A 25,393-nucleotide genomic window follows, 5' to 3' on the forward strand; every position below is an offset into this window, starting at 1 on the left:
CGTTTTTTTCACTATATGTAGCTGATAATCGATTCTCAATTTAAAGATTATTTCAGATCTTTTAAAAAATTATTAAAAATCAAATTTCTGAAATTTTCTATAAGTGAAGAAAACAAGTATAAGGAAAGCTAAAGTTTTAAAAATGTAATTTTTTTGCCATAATGTTTCATTTTTGAAATATATAAATAAATTTAGTAAAATTGCAGTATTTTTTTTGGTTCGTAAAAGTTCCTAAGAAGTATTTTCCACTGTGGTAGTCGAGTTAAGATTCACATGTTTCGACTGTAACGCCATAAAAATGGTATAAAGACTTACAGATCGTTTATTCCTTATTCGATTTTTAAGCTTTATCTCTTAATCTGTACAAAGATATAGAAAGATTTCTGAACTAGTTGTCAAGCAGGATGGTTTTTTTTGTTTTTGCGATTCTTATTAGTCTAAATAATCTATAGACACGAAAACCTGTTTGATTTTGGGATTAAACGACCAGTTTCTGATCCCTCTGTACGATTTTAATCGATATCTAAGAAGCTAAATGTTCTATCGTCAAATGGACCCAATCAGTGCAATCTTTGTGTCAAAAATACTCTAGAAAATGCATTTGATTCAAATCGAAGACAATTTGAAATTATTCCGAAATGAAACCAATTTGCGTGTTTTTCTTATCAAAATTAACCTTTAAACCAAGTTTCCTCGAATCTATATTTTAAAAAAAACTACTCACCTTTTAAAACTACCTACGCGCTTAAAGAGTGCTGACCTGTGCGATTGGAATTTCACGACGTAAAAACCAATGATTTTCGTATTTCAATTTGAACCGTACAGATAACAAAGCCGTATAATCTGAATTATTGAATAACCAGAATTCGGAGTGCGAGTGATAGATAATATTGAGAATTTATGTATAAATTCATCATTGCGGGGTTTATGTAAATATTTACTTGTAATAGAAAATTTGTTTTCCTTATTTCAACAAAAAAAACTTATATAGTGAGTGTATACTGACAAACAAAATAGGAAAGTTTCAGTTGTTCATATTTCTAAATTTTTTTTATACATTTGTTTAAATTGCTGATTTTAACTATTTTGAAATTGTCGTACTATTAAGCAAAATCGAGTAATGTTTGGCAAATTCTTGTTGTGCGTCTTTGTAAATTATTGTTTCAATTCAGTTGCGTGCAAAAGTATGAGTGAAAATCATCTTCCGTATCAAGCTTGGACACATGAAGGTAGTATATTAAGGAAAACTAATTTTATATAGAATTTTTTATAGATTCTTTTAATAAATTGAAATTTTGAAGATTTGCCGACGTTCATTTAATCATTTTATCTTAAACTGTGAAACAATAATGAAGTGAAATTTCTATGATTATTTTTGTTGCAATTTGGAGGATAATTGATAATCGGGTCTCGAATTTATGGAAATATTTTTATTAAAAGGCAGTCACTGTCAGCATAAAGAAGTTTATTATCAATAAGAAAAATAACTAATAAATTTCACGGTAAATAGAAAGACTAACAGGTTGTGGTTGGGGCAACTTTCCCTTACTAACTTACTAATTAGCATACTTAAATGAAAATTGACCTTTTAATACTTGAGATGTGATAATTTTGATATTTTTGTTGTTTTACATACAACATATTTTTCACTATAATTAAAAGTTGTAAATATCAAGAAATATTCAAGAGAATACCAAGAAATGTTTAGTATCCAACATAAAAGAAAAGTTTAAAATTATGTTAGCAACAAAGTGAAAATTTCTAAAGTAATTGTCGGACTAGAAACTATTTTTTTGTCGGATTATTATTTATTATTCAACAATTAACTTGAATTTACAAAATATGTTGACATTAAAATTACCTATTAGCTTTGAATACACAATATGTTTACTTTATAAACAGTGTCGTAATTATTGTTTTTTTGACGATTATAATTCATTTTTTGAAATTTATTTGTGGAAAAGTTAACTCAGAAAAAATTGCTTTTATTGTGAAATTTTAAAGTTATCGTTAAGGATGCATGAACATAATTTTCACTTGGAATGAATGAAAAGAAATTAAGAAAAAACTTTTTAATAGGAAGTAAACATATTAGCAATGGCATAGAAAAGAAAATAACCAAGTGTCTCCATGCATATAAGGGATGTCTGAGCAGGGTAGATTTAGGGTTGAAATTATTTTTATCTTATTTTCAACTTAGATGATGAATTTTTTTATAACTTGATGAATGTAGATGGAAAATAAGAATACAATTTTTCAATATGTGCCTTGGTTTTCGAAACATCGAAAGCTGAATAAATTTTCAATTTTCGACATTTTGAAAATAACGCCAGATATCGAAAAATTTTATTCTTACATTTCCTCTTACATCGTCAAGTTATAATATAATTTATCATCAAAATTGAAAATATATATTTTTTAAATTTGTGCCCCCACTACCGTGCTCATACATCCTTAACTAGTTGAAGAATTAATAAAGTAATACAAAAGAAAGCAATGACTATGCGAAAATTTGAAGTAGTTTATGCAAAATTTGAAGAAGATTGGACCAAAGAATCATATTGTCCCATACAAACTTTGACCCCGTATTTCAGACTCTTAGGGGTAGATTTTCGGCAAATCTACAATTTTCTTATCGGATGCCTACGTCATACTAAAAACACCCCCCAAGTTTCAGGTCTCTACAATTTCTTTAGGCTATTTAGCCTGCGCGTTGATCCGTCAGTCAGTCAGCCATTCAGGGTAAAGTATTTTATATGTATAGATGTTGGTTCTAGGTATAATCGAAACATTCATATATTATTCAAGATTTTAATTACGACCCTGTTTAATTTTATTGATAATCAGTAATTGGTTTTTTTTTTTTAATTTCTCCATAAAAAGTGTTGGTAATTTGTAGATTGGTATCATAATAATTATTTCTTAGCTTTAATCATGTAAGTAAACAAAAAAATAAAAAAAAGCGTTAAAGTGACAGTTGAAAGTTTTTTGAAGCTTTTGTTTTTACCCAAAAATACTAAAAAATGTTCATAAATTATGATTTTTACAAACAAATATTTACAATGCATGTTTTTATTAATTTATTTGTTTATTTTAATTAAATGTGACGGAGATTTTCAATTTCTTGGTAAGTATTATATTTTATTAAACTTTATTTACATAAAATTACCTAGTATGAGATAAAAAACCCAAAAATATTAAATAATATTCAAAAAAACTTTCGGTGCTGAATTGATAATAGAAGAACTGCAAAACATTTTAAGGAAGGTATTGGAGACAGCGTGAAAATTGAGTAACAAATTTTTTTGTAATGCCCGATTATAAAACTGAAGACCATGCTAAAGGACCACGATCCTTCAGACCTTTCATCGAATGTTTAGATTTGTTAAATTTTGTATACCTTCGATTATTTTATGCTTGTTTCAAAATGCCTTCGATTTATATTAATTTAAGTTATAAGTTTCAGGCGGTTTCATTATATTTCACCTAAGTAATAAATATGAAACCTGTTGAGATTTTAACACAGTAGATAGTATTTGTAGCCTAAAAAAATATTGTTGTATTGGGATGATACTTTCCACCATCAGATAAGCGGGAACGTTATTGGCTGTATATCACGACTCTTCAGACGATATCATTTTATGTAACAGGTAAAAACTGTTACGTCTCAAATATCGCCCTAAAAATGTCTAACAGGCCGTAGATTGGAATGGTTGAATCGCTATCATTTCAGAGTATAAAATTCAGGTTGAATTTTATTGAGTCAAAATCCATTTAGATAATCAGATCATGTTACCAAAGTATCAGATAGTAGACCCACCAAAGTATCAGATAGAGAACGTTAAATCTATATTAATCCACTTATTTGGGTATTTTCGCAGTTGTAGGAGGGAAGTTTGGTGGAGATTACTTTTTTTGTTATTTCCTCCTAAAATGTAAAAAATTGTCTGATGGTAAACTGTTGAAAAATTAATTTTCAATTCGCAATTTTCCATTTATTTAATTTTTACCGAGAATATTGAAATTATATCTTTCCTTCTCTCAAACCTCTCATTTGCTACTCACTGATTTAACTTCCAATCTAATGGAATCGGTTCTTCATTGTACCAGAAGTAACAATTTCAAATTATTCTAAAATCTCAAATCCGGAAAAATAAAATATAGAACTTAGAAAGTAAGGGTATTATAACGCAATTTTCCATAGAAACAAGTCGAAAAATGTGAATTTAGCGTGATTCCGATTGGCTCACAGCCTCAACGGGTATAATTACGTCACTACCGTTTATTATTTTTTATTATTAATGAATTAATTAATACTAAAATGGACTTATTTTTAAAAAAATTTCTAAAATATACCTACTTTAGATGAATTTAGAAAAAAATTTATGTCTATCATCTGTCTATCAGAAAGTTAGAAATTTATAAAAATAATAAGAAAATTTTTTCTTGCACCTATTATATAAAATTCAGATTAAAATATCTTGACAGCAAGAATTAATTTGCTAATCAACAGAATCAATACTTGGAAGTTTCCACTTATTGAAAATAATACCTAACATAAAATTTGTTTGAAAGTGTTTTTGAATTTTTTGTTCTTTTATTTTAAAATAAACTTAAAATTAGTCATATTTAATTTTGCATGTTTAAAAACAAATATCCGGCATAAAATCAAATATTAAATTTGCATAAATACATTTTTAATTATTTTTAACAATGTTGTATTATTCTAGGTAACCAATCATTATAACAATCTTTTTTTTCTGTGATATTTTTTCACACTTTTCTATAAAACATGCAAAAATTTATTGTATTTTGCTTTTAAAATTTGTTGTAAATATTAACAACAAAAATCCCAAATCCCAAAGAAAATTGTACTTAGACATTTACGTTAAAGTATTTAAATACTTTCAACTCCTTTTCTATATTGATACATCGAATCTGCACATGATAAATGTAGCGCTTACTTTTTTATTTACAATTTTTCTGAAAATTTAAGATATTAATTTTAGAAATCAAATACTTGTTTTATTCTTTCAAGAATTTAATTTTAGCTACCTATTTTTACTTTTTACTGTATTAATTAATTGTATTATTAGTTTAAAAAAGACATACTTATTCTGATTAAGTAGTCAACCTAATATGTGCGTACCTACATTTGGTTTGATCAGGATATTTATTATGACAACATAAAATTTCCTAATAATTTAAAATATCTCTATTATCTTTAACTTCTGATAACTCACTTCCACATTTTTTTAAATGAAAAAACATACAATTTTGATAAAAAATTCAAATTGACAAATTATAAAAATATTTTTGAATATTCTAAAAAATTAATGGCAAGTTAAATTGCTTAAAAAAAGTGAAAATGGTCTGTTTTTGATGTCGTTTTTTTTTGTTACTCTTTGTTTAGTTTTACCTCACAATCAGCAAACAATTACGTGCGATAATTAAAAATGTTGAATTGATGATTTAAAACATAAAATTACCGTTTTGCAGCGCGGAATCAGAAAACGAAGAGTTGAAAGAACGAAGGAGGGAACATTCTGTATTTTATCTTCACAGAAATTAGTATTTTGTTTATCAAAATAGGCAATATATTATTTAAATGTTCATTGTACCGGTTTTAAAAATTGACTTTGGGGAATTTTGCAACCTGAGAAGCAAGTATATATTATACATAGCAGTAAAATTGAATGGCTTTTTTTCAGATTACAAAAAGAAAGGGTCACCTTGCACTTCAACTAAATAAATAAAACTTACCGACTGAAATGTTAACCAATAAAAATGTCTAGAAACAAGCGAGGCGAACAACAGTCTTATAATCTAAAAAATGTTTTCTTTAAATTTCGAGATTCGCGTTAAATTTTAATTAATTTTAAATGTACAGGTTAAGAATCGTAGCTTTTGCTTCGAATTTCCAGGCTTTTAAACAAGAGATTATATTTTCTACTCCTTCTAAGGATTTGAATTCTGAATAAGCTAGAAATTTATAACGAATTTATAATAAATTTTCAAAGTGTCTAGTAAATTAACTTTCGCATCAAAATTTTCGACTTAGCTAAGGTCGATTTCATAAACTTGAAGTCGTTAAACTAGAAATGTTAATAGTTTGTTTTCATATTACTTCGTCATTTTAGTGATAGGGTAGATGTTCTAAAAAATTTTTCTTCAATGTAGTTTCATGTTTATTGAAAACAAGAGGCGTAAACCAATAAAAGTTTGCCTAAGGAATGCATAAGCCTTTAGGAGTATTAATAAATTAAAAATAGTATGTTTAATTCTTTGTAAACTGCTGCTTATATCATGAATGCAATGTGATTATACCTTATATTCGAGAAAATGTATCTCTGGTAGACACAACAACTTCTCCAGTGCAGAGAAAAATTTTATACTCAAACTTTTACGTCAATAAAGCATAAAAAATATTATCGAAAAAAAAAAATGCTCACACAGGAAAAGATTTTCCAAAGCTTAATTGATTTTGGTTTTTTTATTAGTTAGAATCAGAATATTCTAATAAGTCAGTGAAAACGAAGGTGTGGTCATTTTTGGATCTCCAAAGCTGTACAAATTTTCTGTTCCTTGAATTCGTATGGTCTAAGATTGAATCTTCAACAAGATACTCATAGTGTAAAGTTAAGCAATTAAATATAAGCAGGCGGCATAGTAGGCTTATATACGATGATTCCTATTTAATAACCCTAGTGGAAACAGGTATTGTATGAACGTGATATGTGCAACATTGCCAGTAGATGCTTCAGAACTCACAGTTGAGTAATTCCCTTTTAAAGCACTCCCCCCCCCCCCCGGGAATTTTGGGAATTGTTTTCGACGTACAGTGAAAATATAGAACTTTAAAAACCGGCTAAGTGGGCGAGCGAGTAGAGACACAATCGCTTTTAATCGTTTGACTACTGGATGATTGTAGTTCATTCCGTTCAAGTGAATCGGCTGAACCGGTTTCGAGTTATGATGGAGGAAAGTTTAAAAACATAGTTTTGACAAAAACGCGTTTAAAATTTCAGTTACATATCTAAAGTTGCCAATAATGACTACGAATTAAAATAAAAACAGGTTACCAACATACATAGTCTACACGTGTTAAGGAATCAATTTATGGAAAAAAAAATCGATTTTTCCATCACAAGGAGGGATTTCCTTAAACCAGGTCAGTGGTTCAGATATAGCCCACTGGCATTTGCTAAACCCAAACTTGTTTTGAGTTTGGCAGTCAATACTAGCCTTCTGGGTGTTGAAGTGAAAGAATACTGGCTAATACTATTGGTCGAATCAACTATCTCCTTGCAATGACGTCAATATCCACGATAATTAAAAATGTTTAATTGTTCTCCTTAACACCATATCCGGCTATCCGTTACATCACTAAATATATGCATGAATTAAAATTATATTTTTCCCCATTTCAAGTTTATTTAAGATTGTTTACCGATATATACAATTCTCATTAATAAACGCAATCTTGACTGACTGAAATAATGAGTGTTCTTCTAAAGTCACTGGAACTTAAGCTATAGTGCTACACAACAGTGATTTAACATTACAAGTTATTTTGTTTATTATTATTATTTTTGAATTATTAATTATTAATTCAAAGTGAACTTGTTGGACTAGACATTTTTCAAATATATTAAAATGATTGTATGTGTAATTAATAATAAGTTGTAATAATTCATAGATTTATTGTTATTTTTTAATAATTATTAAAAAATTCACTACGTAAAGTGATAAAAAAGTGATTTGTGTGTTGATAAGAAAACCAAAATGTGCGCACTTAAACATTTTTCGTTCAGTGAAAATTTATTTAATTTATTTTTATTTATTTTATTTTTTAATATACATTTTACAAGTAAGATTTTTTTTTAATTTATCCTTAAATCGGGTGTACGAGCATCAATCAATCCTGGAAATTTTAGGGGAGGGGTCGGCCGATTATTTAAATAAATAAATGACTTCGAAAGTAGACATATTGGTCTTATGGGAAAACGGTAGATTGATGATATGTTTTCATAGATTTCTCCAAAATTTATCAAAGCTTATTTGAATTAAAGTTAAAACTTTACTAAATTATTGAAAAAAAAAACCGTTGTGCCCGACAAATTTTTCGATATCTGGAGTAATTTTCAAAATATCGAAAATTGAAAATTTCGTTTAATTATTTAGCTTTCGATATTTCGAAAACAAAGGCAAATATAGCAATATTGTATTCTTATTTTTCCTCTACATTCATTAAGTTATAACAAAATTCATCATTAAAGTTGAAAATAAGGTAAAAATAATTTCAACCCTTTATCTAAAATTGCTTTGGTGCTCGTACTACCTTAAAGATATGGATTAAAGATAGATAACGCTTCCGTAATAGAAAGGTAGCCTCCCGCTGTAATATAGTAGGAATTTGAAGGAATTAAGTGGAGGAAATGAAAGTTCTTTCATGTAGACATACTGCTGAAGGGGAAGGGATTTCGAACTCAGCTACAAATTTTCCTTCTTCGGGAGTATCTAGGCATTTAATTTATGCGATGGGCTGTGATATCAAATATCTAAGTAAAATTGGCAAAATAGATAAATCTACAGGTGATGTTTTGTATCGAAGAATTTATAATAAACATGATTTCTGAATTACTTTAAAATTTCCAGTTTGATATCATTCTTAAAAATGTTAATTCAATTCCAGGGGAAAGTTTTTAATTTTTTTATGTATATCAAAACTTAATAAATTTTGTTTTAATTGACTTTGAAGTATATGGGGTGTGAAAAAAGGCTTACATATGAACGAAAACTTATGATTGCTTATTTGCAAACCAAACATTTTCAAACGGGCAAGATATCAATTTGAACAAGCCAAACTAATGCGTAGAAGAAAATCTATACGAAACATCATATAATTTTTGCTTAAAAAACTAAAAACTTTATAATTAAAAGGTTAAAGGTTATTTATTTATGTTAAATTGACCTTCGTTTTTTAAATAAATACTCAAAAATTGTAACGAGGCAAATCAGAAAAATCAGGACTGCAGTTCATGGTTAAGTATGATTGTGGCAACTGTTTTGGGGATGGGCCATCCCAAGACCATTAAGACGGGTGTGAAAATCTAAAAATAAATATTTCATATAGAATAGAAACAGAAATTTCATACTTTTTCATGATTTTTCCCTACAAATTGAGACCTATCCATTTATTGAGCCCTATTGCCCTTCCTTTTTTTCAATAAGCTATTTAGTCGATTGAGTAAGGCATATGACCAAGGGAAAAACCCCGCGCTAGTAGATTTTTATGGAGGCCGTAGGTGGAAAATGTTTGCCTGAGTGTACTCAACAAAATCATGTCCAAGCGAACTTGTGGTTTTTGGATTTACGCCCATAAAATGGGGCAGAAGTATCCTACTCCCGGACATCATATTCGCTTTAATTAACATTTGAAAAAACTATTGGGTTTTATATTTTTGAGATTTGGTAAAAGCGTCAACGTTCAATAAAGGCTTAGAATCGTCCAAAATATATAAAATATAATATTTTCTTAAACTGTTAAATAAAGACAATATGGTGGCCGGAAGTAGGATACTTCTGTTCCACTTTATATACGTAAATCGAAAAAGCACGCCGACTCTCTTATTAAAAATCTATTGGCCCGTAGTTTTTTCCCGGGGTCAGACTATTTTTTCGGTTTTATTTCCTTGATTAAATATAAGAGACTCATTTATTTTACCTACACCTGAAGGCGAATAAATTTTTATAAATAAATAGTTCTCCAAATTTATACGGATGAGATACTATTATTTATATTTTAAATTAAAACTTGTTATATTTTAATGCAACTAAAAAAATTATTTGAATTGGGAAATTTACTATTTTTAATTTTGTTTTCCTTATCTAACCTAAATGTCATTAGTATAAATTAAGTATTAAAATTACTGTATTATTGACTTAATACAGTTTGAATGATAGACATTTAAAAAAAAATATTAGCGTAAAAATCTCTGCGTACAGGTACAAAAAATCAATTAAACTAAGAACATAAATATTTCACAATTTCTTAGAAACCTGCATGCTGAGTCAATAATAGCAGCCAAAACTGGTGGCTAGAAATGGCAGACAGTGTTAATTACTGGAGAGTAATGACTTTAGGCTTATACACGACCACACAGTAATGAATTTCATTCCCTTAAATAAGCTAATGGAAATCAGTTGCCAGTTTTAGTGCGAACGTGGTGAAGACAAAGAGGGGATTGATGAAGCGTTTAAGAAAGATCATATTTGCCCAGTTTTGTGCTTCGATTTTCCTGGTCAATGAACTTTGCCTTTATAATATCACAAGCAGCTTAGATATCAAATTTAATTTTAAACTTACTTAAAAATGTAACCGTTCGAGCGCGTTTCGACCCATACATGATGTCTAATTAGGTGCAATTTATTCCTAAATCTGATATTTTTTAATATTTATTCTCATTTCTTATCTAAATTTTGCATCTCTTGACTTGATCAAATACATTTTCCAATTAACTTCTAAACGCTAGCAATATATCAAAACCTAACTAGGATTTAGTTCTATATCTATTATTTTAGTGTTTGGAAGAAGTTCTACTATAATTATTACAAATATTTATAAAATTTATATAAACAGTTTAATTATTATTGATAAAATTCAAGGATCTTAAATTAGGAGGGTTATTCTTGTTATAAAAATGACCCCAGCAGATAACATATTCTGAAAATTAAAACATCTTTTTCTTGATACTTAAGTAAAAATATTAAAGGCAGTACCTATCATAAAACTCGAAATATATTTTACTTTTTAGACTGAAACCTAAATTTTGGTTTAAAATTAGAAATCGTCCAGCGAAACGAGCTGGTAACTGCTATCTTTATCAATTATAGCCTATGTGATATTCTGATGTATCAGCTACATTCATAAGTTTCTTTAAAATCCATCCAGTAGTTTTCAAAATCGTCCAAGAGGTAACTGCTAGCGTGTGATGTTATGGGCTATCCAAAATTCAACACTAAAATAATTTTATAATTCGAACCAGAAGTTTAGCGTATTTTTAGACGTATTTCAATGTTTTAAGTCCTTTGATGCCTGTTTTTACCCAAAAGTTTTATAAACATCCATCTCTTCCATATGTGTTCACACATTTACCTCAAATATCTCTCTCTTTGTTAACTTGAAGAAATATTAATTGGAAATCCTTAGCAAACTACTAATCTCTTCTACCAAAAAAATTCCTCCGAATATGTTAAGAAGTAGAGTATGTTACTATACAATTTAATCGATATAATTTTTTTTGCAGAACCACAAAGTACGTGTCAAACCCCAAGTAATCAACCCGGTCGTTGCATCAATATCAAACAATGTCCGCAATTATTACAAGTATTACGAAAGCCAAAACCATTACCCCAGAGTGATATAGATTTATTACGTGAATCACAATGTGGATTCGATGAGCAAAATCCCAGAGTTCCTAAAGTCTGTTGTCCCACAGACACAAATGACGGCAATGATGAAAACTCACCGCCAGATGTTACACAACATCGAAATGTTGGACGAATAAACGGTAGAAACTGTGGTACAATTAATAATGATAGAATTTTTGGTGGTAATAAAACAAATTTATTTGAATTTCCGTGGATGGCTTTAATTGCATATCAAACAAGTAAGTATTTTTAGATAATAAGTTAAACCATGTTTGAATTGGGAAAAGTTTGAGATCAAAAACTTGAACATGATGATTGGTTGCTCAGCATTTTATGACAGGGATATGAGAAATAATATAATTCTTATATCGCTAATTTTAATTTTTTCTCCGAATCATGACTCTCTTACTAAGAATAAACAAGGCTTCTAATTTTTTCAAAATTCCTTATATCTTTCATTTAAATTGAGTCTAGATAACAATAATTAATCGGCTTGGAATCGTTAACAAAGTTTTATGGATTTTCAGATGGAAGATTATCATTTCGATGTGGAGGGACCTTAATTAATGACCGATATGTATTAACAGCAGCTCATTGTATTACTAATTTACCAACGGGACGAGTATTGTAAGTTCTAAACTATTATAGAATATTTTTTAAACTAAGACCGATGCTAAGGACGTTTTTTTTAAAGAAAAAGCAAAGGAGGGGTGTCGATAAACCTCATTATCGCCGCAGATAACGGCAATAAAATCGTTGACTTGTTTTTTCGTTATTCTGGGACGAAAATGAAGCCTTATCAATCTCCTCAATGGATGCAGAGCAAACATATTTCTCAAAATTATGCATATTATGTTAATTTATATACAGGTTTTCTTGAAATTCACTGGTGGTCAAAGCATGGTTTTAAACTAAATAGTTAGGACTCTTGTTAATAGGCCAACATTTTTTGTTATAAAATCGCCAAAAGCTCAAAAATAAAAACCAATTAATCAAAAGATAAAACAGAAAATTGTTAGTGCTTTTTGGTTACTCATCATTGAGAAAAAATATCGACCTGAAACTAATACTCGCCTACGACTTATAAATGTTATTTCTTAAACTTAAAATTTTAGAGCTGGCGTTCGATTAGGTGAACATAATATTGAAACTGACATAGATTGCCAAAAAATTGATAGAAATAAAGAAGAATGTGCGCCTCCTGTCCAAGATTTTACAATTGAAGAAGTCATTCCACATCCACAATATTCTCCTACCAAATTTACAAATGATGTCGGATTATTGAAGTTAGGAGCAACACCTAATTTTACAAAAAGTATGCAAAAACAAAAGAAATAAACTTTAAACCATGTTCTAAATTATCAAATCTTTTATTTTATAGAAAATATAGGAACTATATGTTTACCGGTGGGTTCTTTAGCTGATTTTGTGGATGATGCGGGAATTGTAGCAGGCTGGGGTGCAACAGAAACTGGTAAGTTATCATCGTCATTAATATATGAAAACAATTAGCATGAAATTTAAAGTTAACAATTTTAATCGCTTCAATTTTTGGTAGATTCTTTTGCGCTTTGACGATCTATGTCTTCTAAAAAAAAATCAAATATTGATAATTAAAATATCTTTGTCTAATAACTGTTTATACAGATCCTTTGAGTGCTGAATTAAACATAGAAGAAGTTCGAGAAGGCAAGTAGACCCTTGGGATTTTTCAATTTAACAGAGAGTATTTTCAATTTTCATAATAGTGAATCTATCCTAAAAATGTATTATTTAAGGATGTACAAGCACCAAGGCAATTTTAAATAAAAAGCTTAATTCTTTTTATATGAAGTTGGACTAAGTCTAAATCAATTCTTAAAATTTTTGGGGGGTTATCTGATTATTTCAATAAATAAATTACTTTAAGAGTAGGCATATTTAAAACATTGGCTTTATGGTGAAACGGTAGAAAAACTATTCGATGGAAATTAAAAAAAATTATTGAAAATAAAAGAAACGCTTTGTTCCCTACGAATTAAGGATATATGAGCAGGAGCATGATAGTGACGTGACAAATTTAAAAAAATGTATATTTTCGAAAAGTGTGAATTAATTTTTTCGATATCTGGAGTAATTTTCAAAATATCGAAAATTGAAAATTTTGAATAATTATTTAGCTTTTGATATTTCGAAAACCAAGGTAGATATTTAAAAATTGTATTCTCATTTTTCGACTACAATCATGAAGTTATAATAAAATTCATCATCAAAGTTGAAAATAAGGTACAAATAATTTCAACCCTAAATCTAAAATTGCCTTGGTGCTCGTACTACCTTATTTAAGAAGTTCTATTTTTACAAAATTCAGGCTCATATTAAATAGAAACAGATTTGTCATCTCATAATTTATTCTTTTTTGAATATCTAATCCTATAAATAACTTAAGTTAAATCTAGGGGGAGGTTGAATCTATATCACTGACATTTTAGCTTGCAGAGGTATTTGTACCATTAATTTCCTGATCATCTTTTGAGCATGTTTTCTTAACATTTACATATCAATGTTTATTACTATTTTTTTACTTTGGTTTCAGGACAAAGTAGTTTGGATTTATTAAAAGTACAATTACCCATTGTACCAAATTCAGATTGTGAAAGTATTTATAGCCGTCAAACAACGATTACCCATCGACAAATGTGTGCGGGAGGTGTAAATGGACGTGATTCTTGTGGGGGTGATAGTGGTGGCCCGTTTATGTTTGCAGGTTTTGTTCATAATACTCCCGCATACGTTCAACATGGTATTGTCTCATTTGGACCACGATTTTGTGCTACGGAAGGTCGACCAGGAGTGTATACTCGTGTGGTGCATTACTTGGATTGGATACTGAATAATATTAATTAGATTAATAGTACTTCTTATTAATTATTAAATAAAATTAATGAACATATTCACAAAATTTCCCATTTTTTGCTATAAATTGTGTTGTCAATCATTCTTTTAGCGAATGTAGCAAGCAAAAAATTAGTCAAATTATGAAAATCAAAAAGTTTCGTTTAAAAGTAAATAGTGAATCGAATTATTTATAATTTATACTTATAAATTAAGGCCCTTTTTTACTTAATATGTAGATTTGCTTCTTTTTATATTTTTCATGTGCATAAAAAGTTTTTGGCGATTTATCTCTAAAGTTCCTAACAATTTAATAAAGTTTTTTTTTGATTGGTTAACTACAAAATGAGCTTTTATCCATTATAGATTAAAATGACTCACCCTATATTACCTATAGAGTGGGTCAGTGATAAAAAGATTTGGAAAAATTTCATTTTATAGAGTTTTTAAAATCACCTACTTCTCGGTTCCGCCCCATGAAACATAGTACTCTTTATTGATTAATGAAGTTTAGTAAGTACAATACATTTAATGATACGATAAAAATGCAAGAGTCCCGGAATCATTAACTTAATATTAGCTCGAACTATCATCTTTTATTTAATTCGAAAACTATTTTATTTCGATAGTTAGTACCTAGGTATATCATTATTTATTAAAAATATGTTTGATTTTTGTATCACAAGAATAAAAAATTTATAAAAATTCGTATAATTTTATATTAGTTTTAATGTTAACTAGGTCGTCCTAGCAAAATAAATTGTGTGTTTATTATTTCCATATTATCCTTCCGCGTTCTAGTTATCACTTCATTACCTTCATTTAACTCCCCTTTTGTTCATGATTTAATGGGCTTTAATTTTTTGACGCAGCCAGTATTTTTTTGAAAATAAAATGCAGCCTATGTTACTTGCTAATAATGTAGCATTCTATGGGTGAAATAATTTTTTAAATGGGGTAAGTAGTGGACTGAAAAATGGCGGATTTTTATACAAACTTTAACCATCATTTCCCCTTTCATCCCCGACACTTAAAGTATAAAAAAATAGACTCTTGAAATTTCAAACTATTATCATTAGTGTTTTACTCCGAGAGTTGATACGTCAGTCGGGACATTGCCTTTTATATGTATTTCAGGGTGTATTTCAAGGCTGGGAGGAGATTCTTTAGCATTTAGTCAAGTTTGGAAACCATGACTGGTCCAGTTATCCATGCTAACATAACATAGTTTCAAGTTTTCAAGCGTCAAATTTTGGTTCGAGCTTGGACGTAAGTTAAAAAAATAATTTCAACCTGAATTGACTCCTTTGATAACCTGACGATTGTTAGGGGAAGGTGTTCTGTAATGATGCGTACAAAATTAGCTACGTCTTAGCCAACTGAGCTACTAAGGTTGATTACTGACTGTAAGGACAAAGTAACTTATTAAAGTAGATTTTTGCATTCAAAAAAAAAAAAAAAAAACTAAAATTTGACACGTGTTTTAAAGTTGTGAAGTCTATTATTCCCAATAATTTTGAGTAGATAATTAAAATCATTAATTATATTATTATTTATTAGACATTAATTACTTACCAATTGAAATCATTCATTACTTTCAAGGCTTTAAAAATTACAGAGATATCTCTAAATATTTCCCAGAAATATTTTGCTTATTGAAAGATTAGCCAGCAAGCAAGCAGTATTGGCTTGCGAACGTGTTTTAAGTGGCGAGTTTAGAGTTTTATGTTTTTTAAAATTGGGCGCAAATTAAATTAAATTCTTGATTGTGTAAAAATTTATAGAATTTATTGATAAGATTGAAAATTACAAGAACAGGGTTGTACTTATTCAAATAAGTATAAGTAATAACAATAACAAGTATTAATAACAATATACTTATTCAAATAAGTATAAGTAATAACAATAATTATATATTATGTTACGGTTAGAACTCTTAGTCGGTGCATGAACAAACTACAGTTATGTTACTTAAATTTGGTTGCGGGTTCGAATCCAGGCAGTGGCCGTCTGATCAATTATAATTTAATGGTGCGGTAAATTGATCACATCGCTTGGATAATAATGAATTGATGTCGTCGCTTGGATAAGAACGAAGTAATCGACTCTACCCACATCATAAAAATTAAATTGTAATCGGTTGTAGTTTAATAAATAAAAATTAAAAATAATGATGTGGACGGCCTCTGTTACAGGCATATATGTCTGAGGAACGGAGGCTAAACCCCATTATTATTATAAATGTTGATCTCTTTTTATGCCACAGGCACAACTCCTATTTTTAAATAATTCTTCGAAAAATTATTTGGCTTATCAAAATTGGACAAACTTGCGTGCAACAGAACAAACTCAGTTTTCATATCCAGTGAAAATGTGACTTTTTGAATAATGTTTTGATGCGATAAGTAAAATTGAACCAAAATATTGGAAATTGCGACTCAAAAATTGGATTTATAATATAGCTTAAAAAAATTGAAAATAAAAAAATTTGTCACTGGCATGGGCAACTACAACTTTATCATTCGTACTTTCCCCGTAAATAATAAATTTTTGAACTGTATCAAAAGGTCATCGTAAGATGGTGGGGATTCATAAATCTTTGAAATTGGTATAGTTGAAAATTTGTTTACGAATTGAATTGGTGTTAGGGCGATGCCTTTTAGGAGTGATAACTATTTTTTTTCTTCGGCTGTTATTTGTATCATTGTGGGTATGTAGAAATTATATGTGTTTTGTGCAATTTTTATGATTTTGCGCACTTTTAAAGAGTCTCCAAATTGAATTAGAGGGTTAAAAATTTGAACGTGATTTGTGTTGATGTTGAATAAGTGCTTCTACTGTTCGCAGCCATTTTTCTCCCAGTCCCACTATTTTGATAATTTCAATTTTATATTTTAACTCTTCTCAGTTATTATTACGCTTTATTTATTATACTACAGTTATTAAAATGGAGGGAAATATGACCATAATATCGGGGCTCTTACGCACACGATTGTTATTTTTGATTGTGATGAATTTGATGTATATTATGATCAAGTAGTAATTTCAGGTAAAAAAATAAAAATTATATATATTTTGATGGTGAATTATGGTTTAACTAGACGATATAAGACGAAAAGTAAGAATGATATTTTTCGAAATCTGCCGTTATTTTCAAAATATTGAAAATTACAAATTTTCTTTAATTTTTCAGCTTTTGATATTTCGAAAAACAAGGTAGATATCGAAAAATTTGTGTCTTATTTTATAATAAAATTCATCATCAGAGTTGAAAATGAGATAAAAAAAATTTCCACCCCTGAAACTACCCTGCTCGAACATCCCTTATATTGATGGAGGGAGACACTTGGCTTTTTCCTTTTCTGTGTCATTGCTTATATGTTTACTTTCTATTAAAAAGTTTTTTTTAATGTGTTTTCATTCGTTCCAAGTGAAAATTATCAAAAAACTTCGAAATATATCTATTTTTGAGTATATGTTTTGTATTTTATATCGATTTATAGGAAGTTATTGCTATCGAAGCGTATTGTAATGGGTCCGATTTTCGAAATCGAAATTTTCAACATATCTTTACGTTTCATGGTTAGGACATGGAATTAAAAACAATTCGGAGAAGAAGTATGTGTGTGTGTGTGTGTGTGTGTGTGTGTGTGTGTTGAGGCGTCGATTAAAGCATTTTAAAGGCAATATGATCCGAAAAGAATTCCATAAGATTCGGTCGAGCCGTTTCGAATAGGGCGAGCTTTTTCTGAAATTTTATCCTGATCGATTTCGCCTGAACAAAAATTGATATCGACTTCGTTGAGGTGCCGATCGAAGCGTATTAACGACAATCGATCCGAAAGAAATTTCATAACATTCGGTTTATGCTGGGAGTTATTTGTGTGGACCTTTAGGGTCGCACCAGACCCTACCAACAAAATTGCTTGTTTAAATTTGCATGAATACCTAAGCTGAAATTTTTACTACATATTCTTTGAGTAAAAGTTTGCCTATAAAAAAATTTTGAGCCTTTAAATCAAGCATTGTTTCTATCCTCATACATCCAACATCATTAAAGTATTTATCCAGGATAGAAGATAGTTGTGATCCCTATAAAGAAGGTTGCAATGACGGCCATACCAATCATTGTCAAGGATTTGCCAAGGTTGGCAGAACGATTGTACTAAAATAAATAATTATTTTGAAACAAATAATGCGGTTTAACTGTGTTGTATTCATTATAATCCCCGTTCGTTTTAATGAAACAAAAAAATACAATATAGGTTTTTCACATAATTAAAAACAAAACTTTTTTTTGTTGTTGTTTATAATAAATAAATTAATTCAGAATTTATTATATTAATCTACCATGTAGACTCTCTTTATTAGTGTGCTACGGTGATGTATTCCAAATATAAATTACTTTAAAATAGTAATAAAAAATTTACTTAAGTACCACAGTGGTTACTTAAGCTTAGTTTTATTGTGTTTTTGGGTAAACATTTTTGTGTTAACTATTATTTGGAAATATAACAATTAAAATTCAATCACAGAACTGTGTATCAGTGACAAAGTGATATTTTTAAGTGACAAATCTTTATATTCAAAATGTTAATGAATGATTTTATTATAATTGTATGTATTTTATTAAATACCAATGGTGAGTTACATTCAGTTTTAAGTCGGTCATAAGAGACATTTTTAATCGTTCAATTATATATTTTTAAGTAACTTACCTACGTCATTAAATATGCCTTAAGGTATTTATTATGATTTAAAATTTAACTCAAAAATAGTAATGATTGTTTTGAAAAGAAACAAGGTTAAAGGTCGTTTTAAATCATATAGAATAGAAGAGTATAGGAAATCTTAATTATTATTTATTATCTCTATTGGCGTCATATGTGTGAAGGAAATATGGGGGACATTGTTATAAGTTATTATTTTCATTATTATATATAATTCTTTCGATTAATTGTTGAATAAGGCTTTGTGGTTTGTAATAAAATTTCCATTTTCTTAAGGAAAAATTATTAGTTTTTTTGGTGAATCACAATTTAGTCATCATATTAAGTCAAGTGTGTGATCCAGTTTACATCTGTGCAGATAAGAAACATATAATGAAGAAAATAGCATAAAATACATTGTGTCCGTGACTCGATGAGCATAGCTTAAGAGCGTATTCTTTGGACAATTTTAAGTCGAAAGTGCCTTGTATACTTTAGTCTAAAATCAATTGTTAAATAGTACAACAAAATTAAATTAAATATCATAGTAAAAAAGAAAAAATTAATGCATCTTTGAAATTTTCCACAGTTTCCACAAAAAAGTCGACCTCTCAGGGGCGTACCTAACTCTTATTTTGGGGAACTTTTAATCAGATTTTTACAAATTACAAAAAAACTATGCAGTAAATGAAAAAAAAGTAGAAATACAAGTTCTAGCTGAAATATTTTTGCAGGTTTTCGTTTTTATTCAATTTTTCTAGATTCAAAATTGACCGATTTATCGCCTTTAATCCGATTTAACATCCCCTTTTATACGTGAGGATGTCTCCAAGTATTTTCTGGAATATTTTTTTGTTTTTTTTACAATGTTTCACATAACCACTCAACTACCGGGCGTATCTAATTTTGGGCGTTCCTAAAAGTAATTCCCAAGATGAAGACTGACGAAGACTGGGATTCTGACATTTGATTTTTTTCCCTATTAATGTATGAATCAATTAAAATTGCTTATTTGAAAATGAGGACACCATAAAAATCACGCTCAGCTTGTAATTGTAGCTTTAGCTTTACAATTAAAAGATATAATTCGACAATTTTTTGATACATTTTGGTATAGGCAATATATATACATATATATTTTTATTTTCTTTTTGTTGTAAAATCCTCTGATTCAGTTAAGTTGACGCCAATCTAATTTACTTGAAAAAACTAGAAATTCTTGTTACGTTCATGGTGAGTAGTATTATTAAATATCACTCAGGATAAATTCAAGGTAAAATTTATATCAACATTATATTTGCTTACATTCAATGAATATACCTTCCTATAGTTAGATTTTAGAGCAGGCGCTAGATAGAGTTGAGTGTAAAGTTCACCGTTTTTGAGCTATTAACAGTTTTATGATTGGAAAAACTCCAGAAAGGTTATTTTTAAAGCTGAAAATAAATGCAAATAAATTAAATTTTTGAGCATCACCGTTTTAAGAGTCACCATTTTATAACTTTATTGTGTGCCCTAAACTTTATTGTGTGTCTCTTTATCCAAATCCGCATTGCTCATAGAGGTGGAAGCGAGTTTCTCTCTGTATTACTCGTATTTTTTGTTGTCACTGTCTTACTCGTATTTTAGATACAGAAGTATGAGGATTTCTCTAAGGGCAAACATGGCTTAGACTCTAAGCCATGTTTGCCTATGCCTGGTATAGAGCGTTGTATCCAAACGAATTCATATTTGGTATGAAGAACTGTTTTTTACAGTGTATACACGCCAACTTTATCTGTCTCTGTCTGCTTCTCAAGAGCTGCTATACGCGCCTACTTTATCTGTTCTTTGCTCTAATGCGACCAGGCGTTTGGCCGCGACTTTACAGCTCTATGGTATTATCTCTAATTAATCTTGTAATTAATCCAATCATTTCAAGACAAAATAGTGAACGATTTGATTTTTCCAGGCATATTAGCTGCACCACAATCACCCATAGCCACATGCCCAGAACCAACAAGATGTATGAAAATTACCGAATGTGAAAGCGAACAATTAAACACGAATTTTATGTTTCCATGTGAAATTTCAACAAAAAATGGAAAAAAATCTGATGCATTAACTGTATGCTGTAATAAAAAAATTGAGTTACATGTCGTTCAGTTAGAAAATACTACTTCTCCAACAATTATTCCACCGCCCATAATTACGCGATCAAATGAAAGCAATATATCCATAAAGGATGGCGAGTTAAAACCTTCTATACCAACAACAACAAACTCCAGTAATTCATCGAAAATAAATCAAACATTAGATTTCAGTGAGGATGATAGTTTATTTCCAATTGATTGTGGATTAGGTTTGGGAAATCGTATATCCAATGGTGTGAATGCAACGATTGGGGAACATCCTTGGATGGCTTTACTTGGATATACAAGTAAGTTGATAAATTAAAATACAAAGGAAATAGGGAGAGATCCTAAAATAAGAAGTTTCTTTGATTATTTGAATATTTTTTTGGAGAATAAAAATAGAAAAATGGTAAATCATAAATAATTTTGAGTGTAACATATATAACATTTTTAATTGTGCCGTAATCTTAAAATTGATGAATATTTATTGAGGACGATAGTCAAATAAGAAGATTATTGAATAAAAATGAAAAAATCATTTTATCTGATACTTAAAGAACCTTACAAATTGAAATTTTCAAGATCGTCCTCTTTTTTTTTGACGCATTACTAAAATTTTTTTAGGTCTCCTGAAAGAGAAGTTCCTGGCTATAAAAATTTTGTGAACCTAGTCAATAGCTTTTCAAATTTCAAACCGTTCTGAAATTAGATTCTAGACATTAAGTGTTTTCGCGGTGTTTTATGTATTTGATTAACGACTCTTTTGAATGTAAATGCTTAAAACGGATCAGTAAAGCTTTGCTTTCTTAAGCGAGCGGTGTGCAAAAATCCCAGCATTAATTTTAAATACTTTTTCATCACTTTTATTTCCAAATATTCGAAGTAGTTAACTCAAGTACTAACAATATTGTAATTACTGCATTCACTTCTTATTTATATTTTATTTTTATGTTTAGTGCCTTCATTGAATATCTTGCAATTTTTCTGTGGCGGCTCATTAATAAATAATCGTTATGTGTTAACAGCTGCACATTGTATTCATTTACAAGGAGTTACATTGTAAGTAGAAAATTCACCGAGAGCCTAATCGAAAATTTTCCTCTGATCGTCTAGAGAGATTCTCGAAGTATTTTTGACAGCACGGCCGTTTTTTTTCTCATACCATTTTTTCGAAGGGTGAGAAGTCATCGCGATCAACTTGGAATAATTTTATATACAGGGTATTCTTAAATAACCGAACAAGTCAATAACTCAATTGAAAAGTCGACTCAAAACTAATAGAAACTTCCAAATCATGCGCCTAAAAAAGGGTTGTTAGTACGGGTTTCTTCAAAAGTCTCTCTAAACAATCCAGAAGAAACAATGCACTCACTGATTTAATAACATTTTTTTATTATGATTTATCTATTTTTAAATTAGAACAACAGTTCGTTTTGGTGAAAATAATCTTGAAACAAGTGTAGATTGTTTGTCAGATCAAGAAGACAGTATATGTGCTGATCCAGTTGTGGATATACCAATTGAAAAAATTATAATACATCCAAAATATGGAAAATCAACAAAAAATGATATTGCCTTGTTAAGATTATCTCAAAAAGTCAAATTCACAGGTTAGTTTGAAACAAAGTTTATACATTTATTTCAAATATGTACTTTATGTGAATTAAAGTATCTCAAACATGATACTTTTAATAGCTTTTTCTATCTCAACACATTATACCACATAACATATGAGGATTAGACTGTACAATTCAGTGGAAGTGTTGAGATAGAATAAGTTATTAAAAATGTCATGTATGTGGGACTTTGATATATATTTAGCGCTCAACAACTTAATTTGTATCACTTGTATAGTGGTGTGAAATGTTTGTGTGTTCTGTATACACAAAAATACAAATATAATAAAGATACGAACAGGCTACATACAATTTAAGTCACTCACATAGAACATCGAGAGGACATGGGTTCGAATCCCGACTTCTGTGTATATTTTTCGTTTGCTTTCTATTTTTTCACAAAAATATATTAGTTTTGTAAATTGCTTTGGCACTAGTAATTAAATATATAAAAATGTATGTCCTTATTTTCAGATTATATTCGGCCGGTATGTTTGCCATTTAATACCACTTTGAAGGAAACAGATTATATTGATAAATACTTTACTATTGCTGGTTGGGGTAAATTAACTGGAGGTAAGATATTTAATCATGTAGATATTGTGAGATATTAGCTGTAGACAGGTGTAGAATTCCGCCATTCAAGTTTTCTCACCATTTAAATCCTCGAAGTGAATTTTAATGACCATTTCAATCTTTTGAGTGTTGAAATCTACGTTTTCTGAAACGTAAAAATTCAAAATTTGGGGGAGAGTTTCTTGCCACATCAGCAACAATTTACTTTTTTTGTTGCAAAAATGGGAAGAGAAGTTAAATAGTTGGAGTGTTAAGCCATAAAAAACATGGTTTTCTTTTAAAAATCTTAATAAATAATACAAATAATTAATTTGTGTAGATGCTTTTATGGGAAGTTCAGTTTTACAAACGGCTGAAGTTGAAGGATGGAATTCAACAAGATGTAGTGCGGCAGTTCCACCAAATTTACGACCTATTGCCAAGACTCAATTATGTGCAGCTGGACGTCAAGGACAAGATTCATGTAAAGGGGATAGTGGAGGTCCCCTAACAAATGTTACACATACCGATGACAGTTCATTATTTAGACATTATCAAATTGGAATAGTTAGTCTTGGTTTAGGTATTACTTGTGGAAATGCTGATGTACCAAGTATTTATACAAAAGTACCAAAATATTTAAAATGGATTGAAGAAAATGTTACGCCATGAAATTAAAATAGTGGTAATATATGAGTATCTCATAATGTTCCTCGCAGTTGTATAAAGGTTGCTATTTTGTGTTTTTATATGATAATGAATATTGTTAAAATGACGTAAATGATCTCATTCATATTCATTACAATAATTTTGGAAAATTCTGCGAGAAAATTTGTTAATGTTTGTCTAAAGTTTTATACATGTTTTTTTATAAAAATTTTAAAATTGATTTGAATAATTTACATTTTAATAAATTATTTTATTTATTTAAAAAAAAAAAACACAATTGTTATATATTATCTATTATATTATAAGTTACAGGCAGTTTTTAAAGAACTTTTCAAAAGAGAAACGAAAACGCCCGACCAAAGTGTTCGTAAAAGATCGTGTAACGTCATAATGTTAGAAGTACTTTGCTAGTAGGTACCTAAATGATTAAAGCCCCAGTCAAATGCGTCTGTTTCCCTGTAGCTCTCTTCAAACTGAAATAATATTCCTAAAATAGCTAAGAATTATCACCGTTAAAAATCAAAATTGGTTCACCCATTTAGGAGCTACGGCGCTACGGGCAGACAGATAGATAGGCATGCATAGCGTCCAACTTATGACACCCCTTCTTTGTGACGGGGGCTAGCAAACCAAGTTAAATCAAAGCTTGTAAAAATGTGAGTAACTTTTGCATATAATCTTGATTGTTATCGCTAGATCCTGATGCTTGGAGTTAATTAAAACAAATTTTGGTATTCATCTAAATTGTCTTTATTCGTTTTGAATTATTAACAAAATAAAAGTATATTAACATAAAATAAAAATGATTTAACAATAAACGAACCAACAAAAAATAGGAACAGTGCTTCTTTTTAAACATTAAACTCAATAACAATAAAATATAACAAAAAAAGCCATAAAGTGTTTTAAAAGCTCATATATATACGCACACAATGCGTACCTTTAAACTTAAAATCAACCTTGGGAAAAAAATATTGGCCAATCCCAAAATTTGTAAGCAGGTGTCGTGGGACACTCGATTGGAACTGGACTCCTTTCGTTCAAATAAATTTAATTTTTGAAGATTTATTCTTGACTATTATTATCATTAATAACAATTTTAGGTGTTTCAATATTTTCATCAGAATTTCGTTCTTTTTCATATTTTTCAATTGATTCTAATTTTTCAATATCTTGATTCAAACGAGCAACATTTTGTGCTACTTCAACTTCCCGAGCTGTATGAGATAATGAATCATCATAATTTTCTTGTTTATCTTGCGGATACGATTCACTTCTTGATATATTTTTATTTTTTCGTGGTTGATACTGAAAAGAAAAAACAAATTTTTAATAAGAATAAGTAGGTCTCATTTTCACATAATTAAATTTTCCCGCTTGTTTGGCGTAAGTGTAACGATAAGAGCTAGGTCTCAGTCAGTGT

General features: G+C 29.2%; 1 protein-coding gene across 1 annotated transcript; it reads left to right on the forward strand.

Annotated features, from left to right (window-relative positions):
• The first annotated feature begins 1,101 nt into the window (after window positions 1-1,101).
• LOC123291533 lies at window positions 1,102-24,140 on the forward strand. Its single transcript, XM_044871847.1, has 12 exons — window positions 1,102-1,229; window positions 11,310-11,672; window positions 11,961-12,060; window positions 12,549-12,748; window positions 12,815-12,907; window positions 14,009-14,301; window positions 20,722-20,893; window positions 20,968-21,435; window positions 22,087-22,189; window positions 22,550-22,740; window positions 23,221-23,322; window positions 23,642-24,140. The coding sequence occupies exons 1-12, from the start codon at window positions 1,121-1,123 to the stop codon at window positions 23,971-23,973; spliced, it is 2,526 nt and encodes an 841-aa protein (XP_044727782.1). The 5' UTR covers window positions 1,102-1,120; the 3' UTR covers window positions 23,974-24,140.
• Window positions 24,141-25,393: the final 1,253 nt, after the last annotated feature.

The sequence above is a fragment of the Chrysoperla carnea genome, chromosome 2 (genome assembly GCF_905475395.1).
Source record: "Chrysoperla carnea chromosome 2, inChrCarn1.1, whole genome shotgun sequence".
Lineage (NCBI taxonomy): Eukaryota > Metazoa > Arthropoda > Insecta > Neuroptera > Chrysopidae > Chrysoperla > Chrysoperla carnea.

Bases quoted from the DNA above. Each gene is read 5' to 3' on its own strand.
- LOC123291533 (XM_044871847.1), top strand. From the start codon at position 1,121: ATGTTTGGCAAATTCTTGTTGTGCGTCTTTGTAAATTATTGTTTCAAT. The intron at 12,061-12,548 runs GTAAGTTCTAAA...TTAAAATTTTAG, and splicing joins TTACCAACGGGACGAGTATT to AGCTGGCGTTCGATTAGGTG. The intron at 21,436-22,086 runs GTAAGTTGATAA...TTTTATGTTTAG, and splicing joins GGCTTTACTTGGATATACAA to TGCCTTCATTGAATATCTTG.